General features: G+C 43.7%; 1 protein-coding gene across 1 annotated transcript; it reads right to left on the reverse strand.

Annotated features, from left to right (window-relative positions):
- Positions 1-4,253: 4,253 nt before the first annotated feature.
- Positions 4,254-13,264, reverse strand: LOC140912590 (olfactory receptor-like protein COR4). The gene is made up of 2 exons (XM_078853041.1): positions 13,250-13,264; positions 4,254-5,219 (listed from the first exon to the last, which is right to left on the reverse strand). The coding sequence occupies exon 2, from the start codon at positions 5,076-5,078 to the stop codon at positions 4,254-4,256; it is 825 nt and encodes a 274-aa protein (XP_078709167.1). The 5' UTR covers positions 5,079-5,219; positions 13,250-13,264.
- Positions 13,265-14,060: the final 796 nt, after the last annotated feature.

Genomic DNA, 14,060 nt, shown 5'->3' on the forward strand with positions numbered 1-14,060 from the left:
AATGGTAACCATTTTCTACATCTGTCTGAGCCACATCACTGGACTCTTATTGAGGGGTGACATCTTATTCCTGCAGTAGTGAATGGGACAGCTCATGTGGATCAGCATTCCCCAACATAAGTAAGGTATTTGCAATGTGTTTAAAGGACATATATGGCTCCAGATACTGCAACGATTGAGTATCTCACAGCCTTCTCATGACTGTGTCCTCAGAACACCTCTGTGAAATAAGGAAGTGCTATTAACCCCATTTTACAGAATTTCAAATGAGGGGCTAAGTGACTTGTCCAAGGTCACACAGCAAATCTGTGGCAGAGATAGGAATTTAACTCGACTTCTAAATTCCAGGCTAGCACCCAGAGTGCTGGCCCTTCCTTCCTGTTTGGCCTTTTGCTCTCAGTATTGATCAAAGTATTCGTTCACCTGCTGCAACACTAGATATGCTCTTGGGTATAAACATAATGACGATAATCAACTATATTGGGAATATGTAAATACCAGCATCTGAAGACATACCTTGAACGTCAGTTGCAATGGGCATTGTTAGCAGACAAGTATAGTTTTGTGTCTGTAGAATTAAAGTTTATTCTTCTTAACCCTTTTGCTGCTGTTCTTTGGGAACTCTCTTTTCTTGCAGTTAGTGAGACTAAGAGAACCTTGCATTGTATTGGAGCATCTTGGCAAGACCCCCAGTTCCTGGTTCAGGATGGGAGGAGATATAGGCAGAGCTGACTCTTCCCAACAAGGAAGAGTTAAGTAGTGCATCAAATTCTATGCCTTGATCTGAAGTCAATGGAAAGCTGTCATTGAGTTCAGCACCTTTGGCTCAGGCGCTTATGCCATCGTTAAGCCAGTGAAATCTGTGAAGTTATTCCAGATTTATACGTGCCTTGTTAAGCCCAGGCTTTCGCTCAGTGTCTCCACTTCCACACTGCTATGGGATGTGCGAATAGCTGCTGAAAGAAATGTCATATTCTGAACAGAGATAACAGGGTTATTGTTCTGTATCATTATAGGTCAGAGATCAAGATGTGTTGGGAAGACATAAAGAGACTCAGATTCCTAGATTTGTTTAAAGTGACTTAAACATGCTGAAAGGAATAATATCTTCATCTAGTTGAATTTCCTTCATAACACAGGCACAAGTCCCTCACCCCTTAATTTATCCATCGAGCCCATGAATTCTCTTCGAGCTATAATATATGATTTAGAAAGATATATCGCCTTGATTTTAAGATGTTACATGATGGAACATCCACTGCAGTAATAAGTAATTTGTTTAAATAATTAATTACCCTCAGGAAGAAAAGGTGCACCTCATATCTTGACTGAGTTTATTTAGCTTCCGGCCACTGAATTTTATGCCTCTGTCTGCAGAATTGAAGATCCTTACCCGATTGGAAAGCTTTGTCCCACACAGGCACATATATAGCATGCTTAAGGCACTTCTTGACCTTCCCTTGGATAAACGAAGTAATAAAAATAAGATATATCAGTAGAACTCCTTATTTGCAGGGTCAGATCCTCATTTGCTGTCATTTGTGTAGCTCCTTTGACTTCAAGTGACTTCAATGAAAGTATATAACAACCTAGGGTCTGGAATTCAGTTCCTAAAACACAAGCCAATGTTTGAGGTGTATAAGAAGAATTTTAACTGTCAGCAGTAGAGCTCTGCAGAGGACAATGATTGCCAGGGGATGTTGTGAGGCCAAAAGTATAACTGGGTTTTTAAAAGAATTAGATAAGTTCTTGGAGGATCGGTCCATCAATAGCTATTAGCCAGGATGGTCAGGGATGCAATCCCATGCTATAGATGTCCCTAAACCTCTGACTGACAGAAGCTGGGAGTGGATGACAGGGGATGGATCACTGGATAATTGCCCTGTTCTGTTCATTCTCGCTGAAACATCTGGCATTGGCCATTGTGGAAGACAGGTCACTTGGCTAGATGGACCATTGGTCTGATGCCGTATGATTAGTTTTATGGTTCTGTGCGATGGGCTGGGTGATGCTTTCTGTTAAGACGGCTGGTGCTGGTAGCTGGGTGTGGCTCTGTTCTTTGCCCCCTTCCTCTGCCTGCACAGCTCTGGGATTCCGCTGCTTCTCTAGGCCATGCAGGAGGCTCCCCAGCCTTTAAAATTGCTCTGTCCCCTGCCCTGGGTCTGAGCTGTGTTTTGGGCTCAGATAAAACCAAACGGTGTATGGGTGAGGGCAGAAAGGGGGTGGCAGCAGACAGAGGCAGAAGGGAACAAATTACATGAAAAAGAGGGAAATGTTTGACTGGGTGTCATGGGTCTGAAAGGCAGCAGGCCTAGGGGTTAGACTGGGATTCCACAGATTAGTTCAATCTCTCCATTTCCTGAGGGGAGCTCTGCTGCGTCATACGTATGAAATCAAAGAATCTTAGCAGGAGCCTGGCAGGTGGTTGAAACTTGCCCGTAGTTCAATGTTCTCACTTTTACAGTCGTGACTGGAGGTGCAAACTGAGACCAGAGCCCCATTGTGCTGAACACACAGCCACACCACAGTGACTCACGAGCTCTCTGAGGACATGTCTACACTGCAGTGTAAGCCCTGGGCTAGTAGGACTCACATTTGCAAAGCCTGAGTTTGTTAACCTCGGGTTTGAGAATCTACACTCATTTGTAACCCCAGGTTAGGGATTGTTGTATCCTGGATCCCAAACTGGGGCTCCAGCATCTACACAGCATTATGTGATCCCCATTTCAACCACCCAGATCCCAGAGTTGCTGGCACACTTCCAAAATGTGACCACTCTAGCTCTTTGTTCGTGGTGCAGTGTGGACAAAGAAACTCAGCCTTCGGGATATTTTTGGCTGACTCCCAGAGCAGGAGTCCAGAGGGGCTGCATCTACACTGCAAACCAATAAAAAATGTAACCCCTGGGTCTTAGCTTGACTCAGGCTTAGACCTTCTATCAATGTGGGGTCCTCGGACCCAGGCGTTGAGCCCTTGGTTAGTGCAATTTATGTGGAGATGGAAGGGGGCTTGAGTTGACTTGAGCATGAGTTCAAATCCTGGGCATACATTGCAGTGTGGACGTACCCTGAGGTGACTGGTGCTTTAGGTATTCACTGTTGTAATTCGCCATGCCCAAAAGTTTCAGATCTGGCCAGTGATTTTGGTGCCCAACTTCAGTCCCCTCGATCCCTCATTTCCAGAAATAAAAGATCCATCACTCCAGCTGAAGTCAAGGGGAGCTGCAAGTATTCAGAACTTAGGAAAATTGGGCCCAAGGTCTTTTACATTGAGATCTCAATAACTGTGGCATTCACCAACAATGACTATCCTTGAAAATGTGTCTGTATGTGTTTGTGAGTTTAGGAGTTGCAATTAAAGACCAGGTAATTTAGGTGACCAAAGAGTTATGTGCATGTGTGTGGGGTGGGGGCGGGGGCGGGGGAGATTTTTGGTGTGAGTACTGACAAAATATTATATCTGAGTGAGCATTCATGACATTCTCCCTTTCAACAGACAAAGTTTTCAACATAATTACATGGACACAAGTGTCTCTAGGAAAACAGATGAGTTGGGCTGTGGATCTGATTGAAGCAAAATCACAACATTTATTTGAATAAATATCTGTCAATGTTTTTGGAGTATCAAACCAGCCCTGGTTATTGCTCATGACTCCATGGTTGCAGTGTGAACTTTTCCCTTTTATTCAGTAATTCTAAGCAATATTTGAATCACACTCTTACATCTTACACTGAAAAATCAATTTCAAAGTATTTTACTATCGGTACAGGGGAGCCAAACCATCATTTAATTACTGACATGGCCTTTTTATGCACATAAGGTGTCTGCTCAGAAAAGCATCTCTGTCTGAGGCAGCACTTAAATACATGTTTAACTTTAAACATATGGTTATGTCCCACTGAAGCTGAAGGGAGACATGCTTAAACATGTGCTTATGGACTTTCTGAATCAGAGCACATGGCCTAGTTTACACTAAGGGAACAGGTCAATCGAAGCTACATAATTTGAGTTGTGTTAGTAGTGACACTCAAATAGATGTAGCTTAGATCTACTTATTGCTGGGTCCACACTTCGCTGAGTCTACAGAAGAAACTCTCCTGTTGACTCCCCTTACTCATCTCATTCTGGTGGAGTACCAGAGTCAATGGGAGAGCAATCGGGGTCGATCCAGTGAGTCTTCACAAGACCTGCTAAATTGTCCCCCAGTGGATCGATCGCCACAACATTGATCCACCCCATAGTGGAGCCAAGCCCTATGTGTGCAGAGCAGCCATTGAAGGATTTGGTTGTCCTATTATGACACCCTTTGGGGGAAAATGGGCCCTCAATTTTGTCTCTATTGCTCTCCTCAGGGCATCCATCACATCCTTGTTCCTCAAGCTGTAGACGAGGGGGTTCAGCATGGGGATCACCACCGTGTAGAACACTGAGGCCATTTTGTCTGTGTCCAGCACGTAGCTGGTGCTGGGTCGGAAGTACATGAAGAGAATTGTCCCGTGGAACATGGAGACGGCCGTCAGGTGGGAGGTGCAGGTGGAGAAGGCTTTGCACCTGCCGTCGGTTGAGCGGATCTGCATCACAGTTGCAATAATTAAGATGTATGAGATGAGGATGGTCCCAATGCTAATCACCTCTATCAGACTGCCAAAGAGGAAAACAAGTAGCTCGTTGACATAGGTGCCAGAAGAGGAGAGCTTTAGAAGTGGGTTCATATCACAGAAAAAATGATTCAGGATACTGGAGTGGCAGTAGGATAATCTTAGCAAACCGCTTGTGTGTATCACAGAGTTCAGGAAGGCCCATAGATATGAACCAGCTGCCAGCCGTAGGCAATGCTTTGGTGACATGATGACTGTGTACAGCAGCGGGTTACAGATGGCTACATAACGGTCGTACGCCATTACTGCCAGCAGAAGGCACTCAGAGATGGCAAGCAATATGAAGCTAAAATATTGGATGATGCAAGCTGTGTAGGAAATAGCTTTCCTCTCTGCTAAGAAGCTCATTAGCATCTTAGGAGTGATGACTGTGGAGTAACAGACATCCACGAGGGACAAATTCTTGAGGAAGAAGTACATGGGGGTGTGAAGTCGGGGATCGATCCTGATTCAAACCATCATCCCCAGATTCCACACCAGGGTGATACCATAGATCACTAGGAACACTGCGAAGAGGGGGACCTGCAGCTCCAGACGATCAGTCAGTCCTGTGAGAATGAACTCGGTCACTGCCGTACAATTTCCTCCAGCCATTCATTCAGCCTTGGGCGCTCGCTGCGGGATCAACCATAAAGGAAGGCATTAGTTCTTATGCGAATTGTGTATGCTAATATAAAGAACTGTGGTCATATGCACAGAGACCCTTTGAGTTATGGAATGGAACCTATAACAACTGATGGGAAAACCCAGAACTCCTTCACTTTTTCTAAGGGAGAAAAAAAAATCCTTTATCTCTAGGAAAGTCCATTATCCTGCTATTTAGTCTGATTTATATTTTGACCCTGATTCGCCTGATATTTTAATTTCATTGATCAGTGTAGACTTAGGATCCGTGGATCTCCATTATGCCTGTGGACAATAACATGGGTAGGAGGAAGACACAGAGTGCATCACACTCTCTGGTTATTGGGTGACAGTTTCCAGCACCGAAATTTGCCTTCATGTTTTTAAATCATTGGCAACCAGGCAGTACACAGTATGTACATACATTCATTGAGGAAATAGTTCAAAAACGGAACTTCCAAATGTATCCCTTCTGGACACTACAGCCATGCTGACTAAATCCTGAAGCTTCTTGTTCTTTGGCTGCTGAAAAATTACCACACATACACTTCTAATGATCAGACTAAAAGTGTGTAGCCAGGGGCGAATATTTGTGAGAAAATTAACCACAGTGAACATATTTTCAGAAACATACATTTATAATGATAAGAAAAAATATTGTCAGAATAGATTTATCTTTTAACCTAACTTTATAGAGATAAGAATAATAATATTCTATTATGATTATTGAGTTGGGATCAAACTGCCTGTAAACCTGTTTCATCCTATGTGAATATCCTCACTGCATCTCTTTCCTCACCCCATGTCACAATAGTGATTGCCAAATCATATAATAGTTAAATGTATTTAGCTCATGTCGCACATTCCAGTTTGTGAAATTATGAGAATGTTGTGGTTCTCATTCATAACACCCCTGACAAGTTAAAAGGTAGAGAACATCGAGTGTGATCAGCAGGTATGTATGTGTGGTATGTTTATTGTGGCCAAAGACGAAGAAAAAGTGTGTACGTGTGTGTGTGTGTGTGTACATATTCATACACATGCCGTACATACACACACGTGTCATTTATTTCTTTACCCACTCTTTGGTTGTGGCCAAATAGCATGCCAGTCAGTCGGCATTCAGACAAATATTACAAATAAAATGATTATTTAACTTCAAAAGCAGCTTGGTTAAAGTGCAGTTCTACAGAAGGTACCAAGGAAGAAGGACTTGACTTCTTTCATCAAATGCGTCCAAGCAGAGAACAATAGGTCATTTAAGCCTTAATCCTGCATGGATCTTGCCTCAGTCCAGCAGAACATTTAGGCAGCTGCATTATCTTTTCATACAATCATAGAAACGTAGGGCCTGAAGAGGTCATCTAGCCCATCCCCTACCACTTCTAAACCTTTCATCATTTTTGTTGCTGTCCTCTGAGCTGTCTCCAATCTATCTCCATCTTTCCTGTAGTGAAGCACCCAGAATTTTAAGCATGTTGATTTCAATGAGGCTTCTTACATTCTTAAAGTTGCTTCAAGTTAAGCATGTGCTTATATGTTTCTTTGGATTGGGGGCAGCATGCTCAGTACCCCTTGCTGGTTTGAGCTTGTATTATGGGTGAGCTGAGAAGTTGGGAAATGTTTGTAGATCCTAGGAGTGCTGTTAAGCAGAACTACAAAGAAACTGGAGGGATTTGACAGCTTTATATAGCATAGTGTATGGATCTGGATGCCTAAGGGATACTAACATTATGCTTCAGGGCTTAAATGAATCTCTAACTATTAGAGTTCAGGGCGAGATGCGGGGAAGGGCTGATTATTCCACGTCTCACTATTAAAGGTCATTAAACCTTCTTTTGAAACATCTAGTAGTAGCCACTATCAGAGACAAGACACTAGATGGAGCTCAGGTCTGATCCAATCTGGCAATTACTGTGTGTTTATTCAGTGTTTCATAAAAAGACCGGTGAAGCCAAATGCCCCTGCAGACCAAATTCCTTCTCAAGAGAGACTCTGAACCAGAGATCAGATAGCTTAATAGAAATTTGCTATAATGTAACTATTTCCTACCCCCACTTTTAAAGGAAGAGCAGGATTGATGCTAAAAGAGCTCTTCTGTCTGTTCATATAGCTCAGATCTATCTATCTATCTGCAAGCAAAAAGTTCTCTCAAAAGAGGCTGTTGAATTCCCCTTTATATAATTCAAGGAAAGATGGAGTTAAAAACATCAGAGAAAAGAGGAATGTAAACACATTCTACATAATGCTCAGTAGAGCAACTGAGCTGGCCATATCACTGAAAGCCCATTCAATTCACGGAAATGATTTCTTTTCATTGGACTCAGCTCACCACAACCAAACCTCCACACAGCAGTCAGAGAAAGAGCTGAGCCTTACACTGTGCCTTGAAAACGCAGAGTTTTGACCTGTGTACCCAGGGAAATGACCTCCAGGTTTAGAAGAGTCCCCAGTGAGAATGATCAACCATCACTCCCCACATATTTAATCTTGGCCTCACTGAAGTTTATGGCAAAATTCCCATTAGTTTCAATGACCCAGTTTTTTTTTTTCTTAGGTGTAATATCCCCTGCAATTTAGTGGATAGCTGCATTGGGCAATATCTGTGCTTGGGCTGAGTTTCTCATGACAGAGAACATGACAATAATCCACTCAGAAAGTCACCCAAGGTATGGACTACGAGAGAGAAGTCATGTGAAAGACTCAGAGCAATCTCCTTTCTGTTCCCACATCTTCTGATGTCTTCACAAGAGAGGAGTGCCCTGTCAAGACTATAATTTTATCCTGAAAGAAAAATATGGCTGCATTTCAGATTCAAATAATCAACAACTTGACTTCTGGACATTTCTGTCTTGGGCAAGGTGACCTGAAAAGAGTTATTTCCTGATGTAAAAACAAAAGGAGATTTCACTTCTATTGTAAAGGTAATAATGTTCACTCCTACCTTCTGAGAGATGTTGTCTTTCTTGATTTCAAAGTATAGGATGGAAGTATGTTTTAATGTTTGGCATAGCATCGTTTTGAGAGAGAATCCCTGTTGCACTTTTTAGCTCTGATCATCAAGACAAGCATGGGCAGACTCATTAAAATATACCATATTTCTCTTGGGGACAGAGGATAATCACATGTAGATGCATTATCTTTGAAAATTTTGCAAAGGTTTCTGCCACTGAGGAGATATGGGCTCTGTGGCTGATGTAGAACCCATCCCCTGGCTCCCTGACCCAGCACCTGTCATACGAGGCAGGTTGGAGCTATCCAGGGGAAGGTCAAGGTATGGCCAGCCTTGCATTATTATGTGGTTATACTGTGCTGGTCCTGAGTAGGTTTAACATCATTCTCATCATTGATTCCCAAGGGGCTGTAACAGTGTGGCGGAGAGCATGACTTGTTCCCCGGCATGCAGCAAGCCTGCTCCAGCAATGGTACCTGCCATGTTCCATCCTGTTTGCCGGCCCAGGGTGCTACATGCAACGTATGGTGCTGGTTTTCCAATTTATTTGAACTCTGGGAGCATGACCTTGTGCCTGTGAAACTTTGCCACCCAATTAAATGTGACTTATGAATGGTTCTGAACAACCGCCTTCTGACCAGGTTGGAGTTTAGAACTTGAAACATCAGGAAAGAAGGTGGGTGCACAAATTCAGGGTTCCCGTTTGGCCCTGTTGTAGAGCAGTCTCCTCCCAAACCCCACTCCTCCCCTGCTCATGACCTTCTCCCAAGCATCCCCTGGTGGTCTGTAGCACCCTGCAATCCATCTCTCCCTCCTCCAGACTCCACAGCTGCACTCACAACAGATCAGTCTCACTGGCCCTTCCAGCTGGGTTTTATTTATTTTCCAAGAGACAACTAACCAAAAGGAGAAGAACAGCATAAGGCAATTTTGCTGCTGGCCTTAGTCTCTGCTCTCGGGGTCTTTCCTCCAAGGTTATTGCCAGAGTCTGTCTCTAGCCCTCCTTGCTGCTCCTTCCTTTCTCTGCAGCTCCTGCAATTCTCTCAGTCACTTCCTCTTCTGCTCCCAGATGATCAGTAAAGAATCCGCTGATCCGTGTTCAGGTGGGCCTTCTTAGCTGCTAGGGTTGGCTGAGCTCAGGCCTCCAGTCCTTAAAATACCAAACCACCCCAGTACAGGGCTATTTACAGAGACAGGCCATAATCAGCAATCTTGTCCTTTTCTACATCGCCTCCCTCTCTTTCTGCTTTACCAGTACAGTTAGCACCAATACCATGGGTATTTCTTTCTCCCATTCCATTCTTCGTGTGTTTCCATATTGTTCCCTCTGCGTGGAACATCCTCACCACACAACTTCCCCAATGCACCACCCTTTCTTTACTAATAAATAATAATAATTAAGTACAAATGACTTCAAAAGAAAGAGATAAAAAGAAATTCCCAGTCCTTACACATGCTGGTTTCTTTGTATGTGTCCATCTTCCTTAGGTCTTTGTATTAGGGAGTACCTTTAATTTTTCTGTCTTGTAAAGTACACACTATTGACACTAAACAGACAAATAATAGATATGTCACAAACAAAAAAATACCCTTTGGCATAAAGGTTGGTTTCATCAGTGTTGTAAGCCTTAAAAAATAGAAAATACACAAAGGATTAAAAGGTTTCAAAGTCAAGCACTTTCAAGTTAGGAAATACCAGAATGAGCATTGCCCACGCAACATTAACTCTGCAATAAATGAGGCAGGGATCCTACAGACAACAGACTCCTTCAATACACAGCCCCAGAGCAGAAAATCTTGTACACTGAATAAGGCAGGGTCCTGACGGGAAAAAAATATCATGGGATCATGTAATTAAAATCTGCATCATCACGCAAAGGACCAAGACAACTGAATTAAGGGTGCCAGGGCAACACTTATTTGGACATTTGCTAACCTGAGAATGCTAAAGGTTGTAATCTTTTAATCCTTTTTAAAAGCTTGACTTTGTATATCCAAATTATTTGACAGCTTAATTTATTGATGAAAGCTAAACTAAGAAACATTAAATGAAGGGGTTTTGGTTTGTTAATTTCCTTAGTTTTTTTAATAGAAAGAAAAACTATTATATAAGTGCTGTTTAAACAATGAACCTCTTAATCATCTGTTGTTTTCAGTATATATTTTATTGCTATTCTTATCTTTGTGAAGCTCCCTTTTCACCACTCAGTGCTGTGCTGACCACAGTATTGAAAGTAATTAAATTAAACTGTATTAAAACAAAAGTCATTTTATGCAACTTGAGTTTCAGTGAAAGTTCTAAGCTATAACCCTGAATGTGTAAGAACCAGATAAACAATATCCAAGTAAAAGAGCAGGAATTTTGCATCTTATTTTCACCTAGCCCTTACTAAGGAAAGTAGCAAACACTGGCCCTTTGAGAAGAAACAGTGTACCGTACCACAGTACAAACCCAAATGAGCCCAGCAGGCGGCTGTCCTGCTTATCCAAATCTGGTCCTGTTTCATTACAAACTTCCTTTCTGTGATGATGTTCTGGTAATAAGGGGGCAAGCAGTTGTCACAGGTAGCTGTTGCCGTGGCAGCCAGGGGCTAGTCATTCTCCCCAGGTGTGACAAGGAGCTGGAGGCAGGGAGCCCTGAGTGGTGGATTATCTCTGATGTCACAATGCTCCTGCTCAGGCAGCACCAGTGGGCAGCAAATGTGCAGTGTGTGTGTGTGTGTGGGGGGGTGGAAATAGGCTATCCCAGTGCTCCTGTTTCCCCAAATTTCCTAAAGAAACCAACAACATAACACCGAATTCACACCAGTGATTGTTCCAAACACATACTAATTAGTAGCTGAAATTTGATTTAAATTCCCCATGGTGTGTTTAGAACTCAGTGTTCCAAAACAAGGAGAGACCTTGTAAAACAGAAAATTTGGAGGCTCTGGTGTATTTGTGGTTGTGTTAAAATTGAATACTGCAACTTTACATTTTGGGCATGGTTCCTGGACCTACTTGCATGCTAGACAGCTCAGTGGGGGCTTAGCAGCAGTCAGTCAGCAGGTACCCAGAGACTTGTGCCTCTCTGTTATAGGCAGTAGCTTACATTCTCTCCCTCTGATTTTGGGGCTCTTGTGTGTTATTGTTCTTGCTGGAAGTTTGCAATGTCTTGCAAACTTCTCTACGTGTGTGCCACAAAACCTAAAAGACACACTCTAATTAAAAAATGAAATAAAATTCTGCAGCCAAAAGTCCTAACTTCCCCCATACTAATTTTCCCCTACTCTTACTCACACCTTCTTATCAACTGTTTGAAATGGGCCACCCACATTATCACAACAAAAGTGTTTTTTCCTTCCTTGGTATCCTACTCTTAATTCAATTGTCTCGTTAGACTGACCTCCCACTTGGTAAGGCAATGCCCATCCTTTCATGTGCTGTGTATTTATACCTGCTACTGTATTTTTCACTCCATGCATGTGATGAAGTGGGTTCTAGTCCACGAAAGCTTATGCCCAAATAAACTTGTTAGTCTCTAAGGTGCCACAAGGACTCCTCATTGTTTTTGCTGATACAGACTAACATGGCCACCGCTCTGAAAAAAATTGAAAATTTTCCAGGAGAAGATTTTTTTCAGCTGGGAAATGTTGATTCCTTGAAATTGACACATTCCTTGGGAACACGTCCATCTCAATGACATTTCGTTTGGTGGGGGTCCCGACCAAAATGGGATCGTGGGGGAGTTCAGAGGTTGTTCTAGGAGGGGGTCACAGCATTGCCACACTCACTTCCGTGCTGCCTTCAGACCTGGGCTCTGAGGGCAGCAGACAAGAATCTTTATGAAGTTAGAGGAGGTTCTAAGATGTGCGGGTGGGTCCCTGCGTCTGAGAGCACCTCAACTGGGGGATCCTACCTACTAGTCCCCTGGCAATTTAACTCAAGGGTCAATTTGGCGGCATCCAGAAAAATGGAGCCCTGAGCCCCAGAAGGAAGTGCAAGGGAAGCCCTGAGCCCCAGCTGCAGATGCCAGGCAGAAGCCCCAAGCCCAGGCACCCAGAGTGTGAGCAGGAGTGGGTAGGGGCATGAAAGTCCTGAGTTCAGCATCCCAGCCCTGGCTGCAACCACGGGGGTCAGAAGCCCTGAGCCCAGGCACACAGAGATGTGGCTGGAGCAGAAGTTACGAAGGCCAAACCCCTGAGCCCAACGCAGGGCTCATGCAGTGCACTCTCTTCTGCATGCCTCTGGTGTGTCTGATATCCCCAGCCCAGCAGACAAACAGCTAGAAGGACCCTACTGGCTGGGGGGATTCCATCAGGATGGGAAAATTGGATTTCACGGGTCAGGGCTACTTCGATCTAGCCAAGAAAGGCACAACAGGAACCAATGGCTGTCAGTTGAAGTCAAAGAAATTCAAATGAGACGTAAGGCACACATTTTTGACAGTGAGGGAGACTAACCCCTGGAACAAATTACCCAAAGAAGAGGTGGATTCTCTGTTTCCTGGTATCCTCACATCACAACTGGTTATCATTCTGGAAGGTGCCTTGGCACCTTTTCATGAATTACAAGCAATTGGGCTTAATATGGTGGTAAGTGTGTGAAATTTCATAGCCAGTGAAATAGAGGATGGATTAGGAGATCAAATAGTTTCACAATGTATATCTGTATGGAAAACCCAGTGTAGGATGAGGAATAGACTCTGCTGTTCTACTGGGTGGCCTGCTTGCTCCCCAGAATCAATCATGAGCAAGTGGGGAGATCCAGGGTGCAGCTCAAACATCCATCCGGGCAGGCCAGGGGCAGACATCAGGCCTGCAAGGGAAAGGTGAGTGTGGCAGTGACTTCACAAAGGCCTTTGGCAGGAACTCAGCCTATTGGGCAAAGATGATGAGGCGGGTGTGACCCCACAGAGCTCCCTTGACAACAGCCCAGCAGGACAGGGGTGCGGGGCAGGGGGAACCTCGGAGACCCCTGTAGCCTTGCTGCAGCAAGCTTCCATCTCGCGGTCTCTCGGTGAGGACCAAGAGACGGTTGGTGTGGAGGAGTTTCTCCAGGATTGTTTTCATTACTGTGTTGATTGTGTGGAAAGAAATCGTCATCTGTGTAGAAGGTAAGAAAAAATATAGGCTCTAAGTAGAAGATGGGGGACTCTATCCTCGCAAATTCAAAGGCATCACCATCCTCCAAGTAAAAAAGTTTTTCCTAATATCCAAGCCTTCTACACTGCAACTTGAGATCATTGCTCCCTGTTCTGTCATCTGCCAGCTCTACGAATTTCATGAGCATCAATCTTTCATTAGGAAAATAATTCAAAAATACAAATACAAAAGCTTGGAGTGAAATCAGTCCATCCTGATCTTTAGTATCTCGGGGTGTGCGCCTCGGAGGCCAGACTGAGACCCTTATTGGCTAGGGAAACCCAGGAAGCCCGCAAAAAATTCCAGTCCTCTTAGCAACCAAGCCTCCATAATCCAAGGAACACCTGAGGGCTGCGGGAGACAGAGGGGTGCTGAGAATGTCTAACTCATGATTGTAGATACAGAGATGTGTTATTGGCTTTGGATGGGGGACAAGTGTCAAATCTGTTGGGATTCTTGCCCCAAACAACCATTGCTTATTGTCCTTTCGAGCACAAGGGTTCTAACATGCCTGACGTGCTTAAATCTCTAGCCTGCTAGGACTTAGAGAATTTTTGCCAACCCCATGACACAGAGGGAGAGTGAAAAGGAGTGACCTCTCTTTGGTCACGCACCAAGGTCATGCTACAGCTAGAAAGAGAAGCATAAGAAAAAAGTTGAATCAAAATGTTTTGCATTTAACACTGATTTCTTAAACAAAGG

The sequence above is a fragment of the Lepidochelys kempii genome, chromosome 6, assembly GCF_965140285.1.
Source record: "Lepidochelys kempii isolate rLepKem1 chromosome 6, rLepKem1.hap1, whole genome shotgun sequence".
Lineage (NCBI taxonomy): Eukaryota > Metazoa > Chordata > Testudines > Cheloniidae > Lepidochelys > Lepidochelys kempii.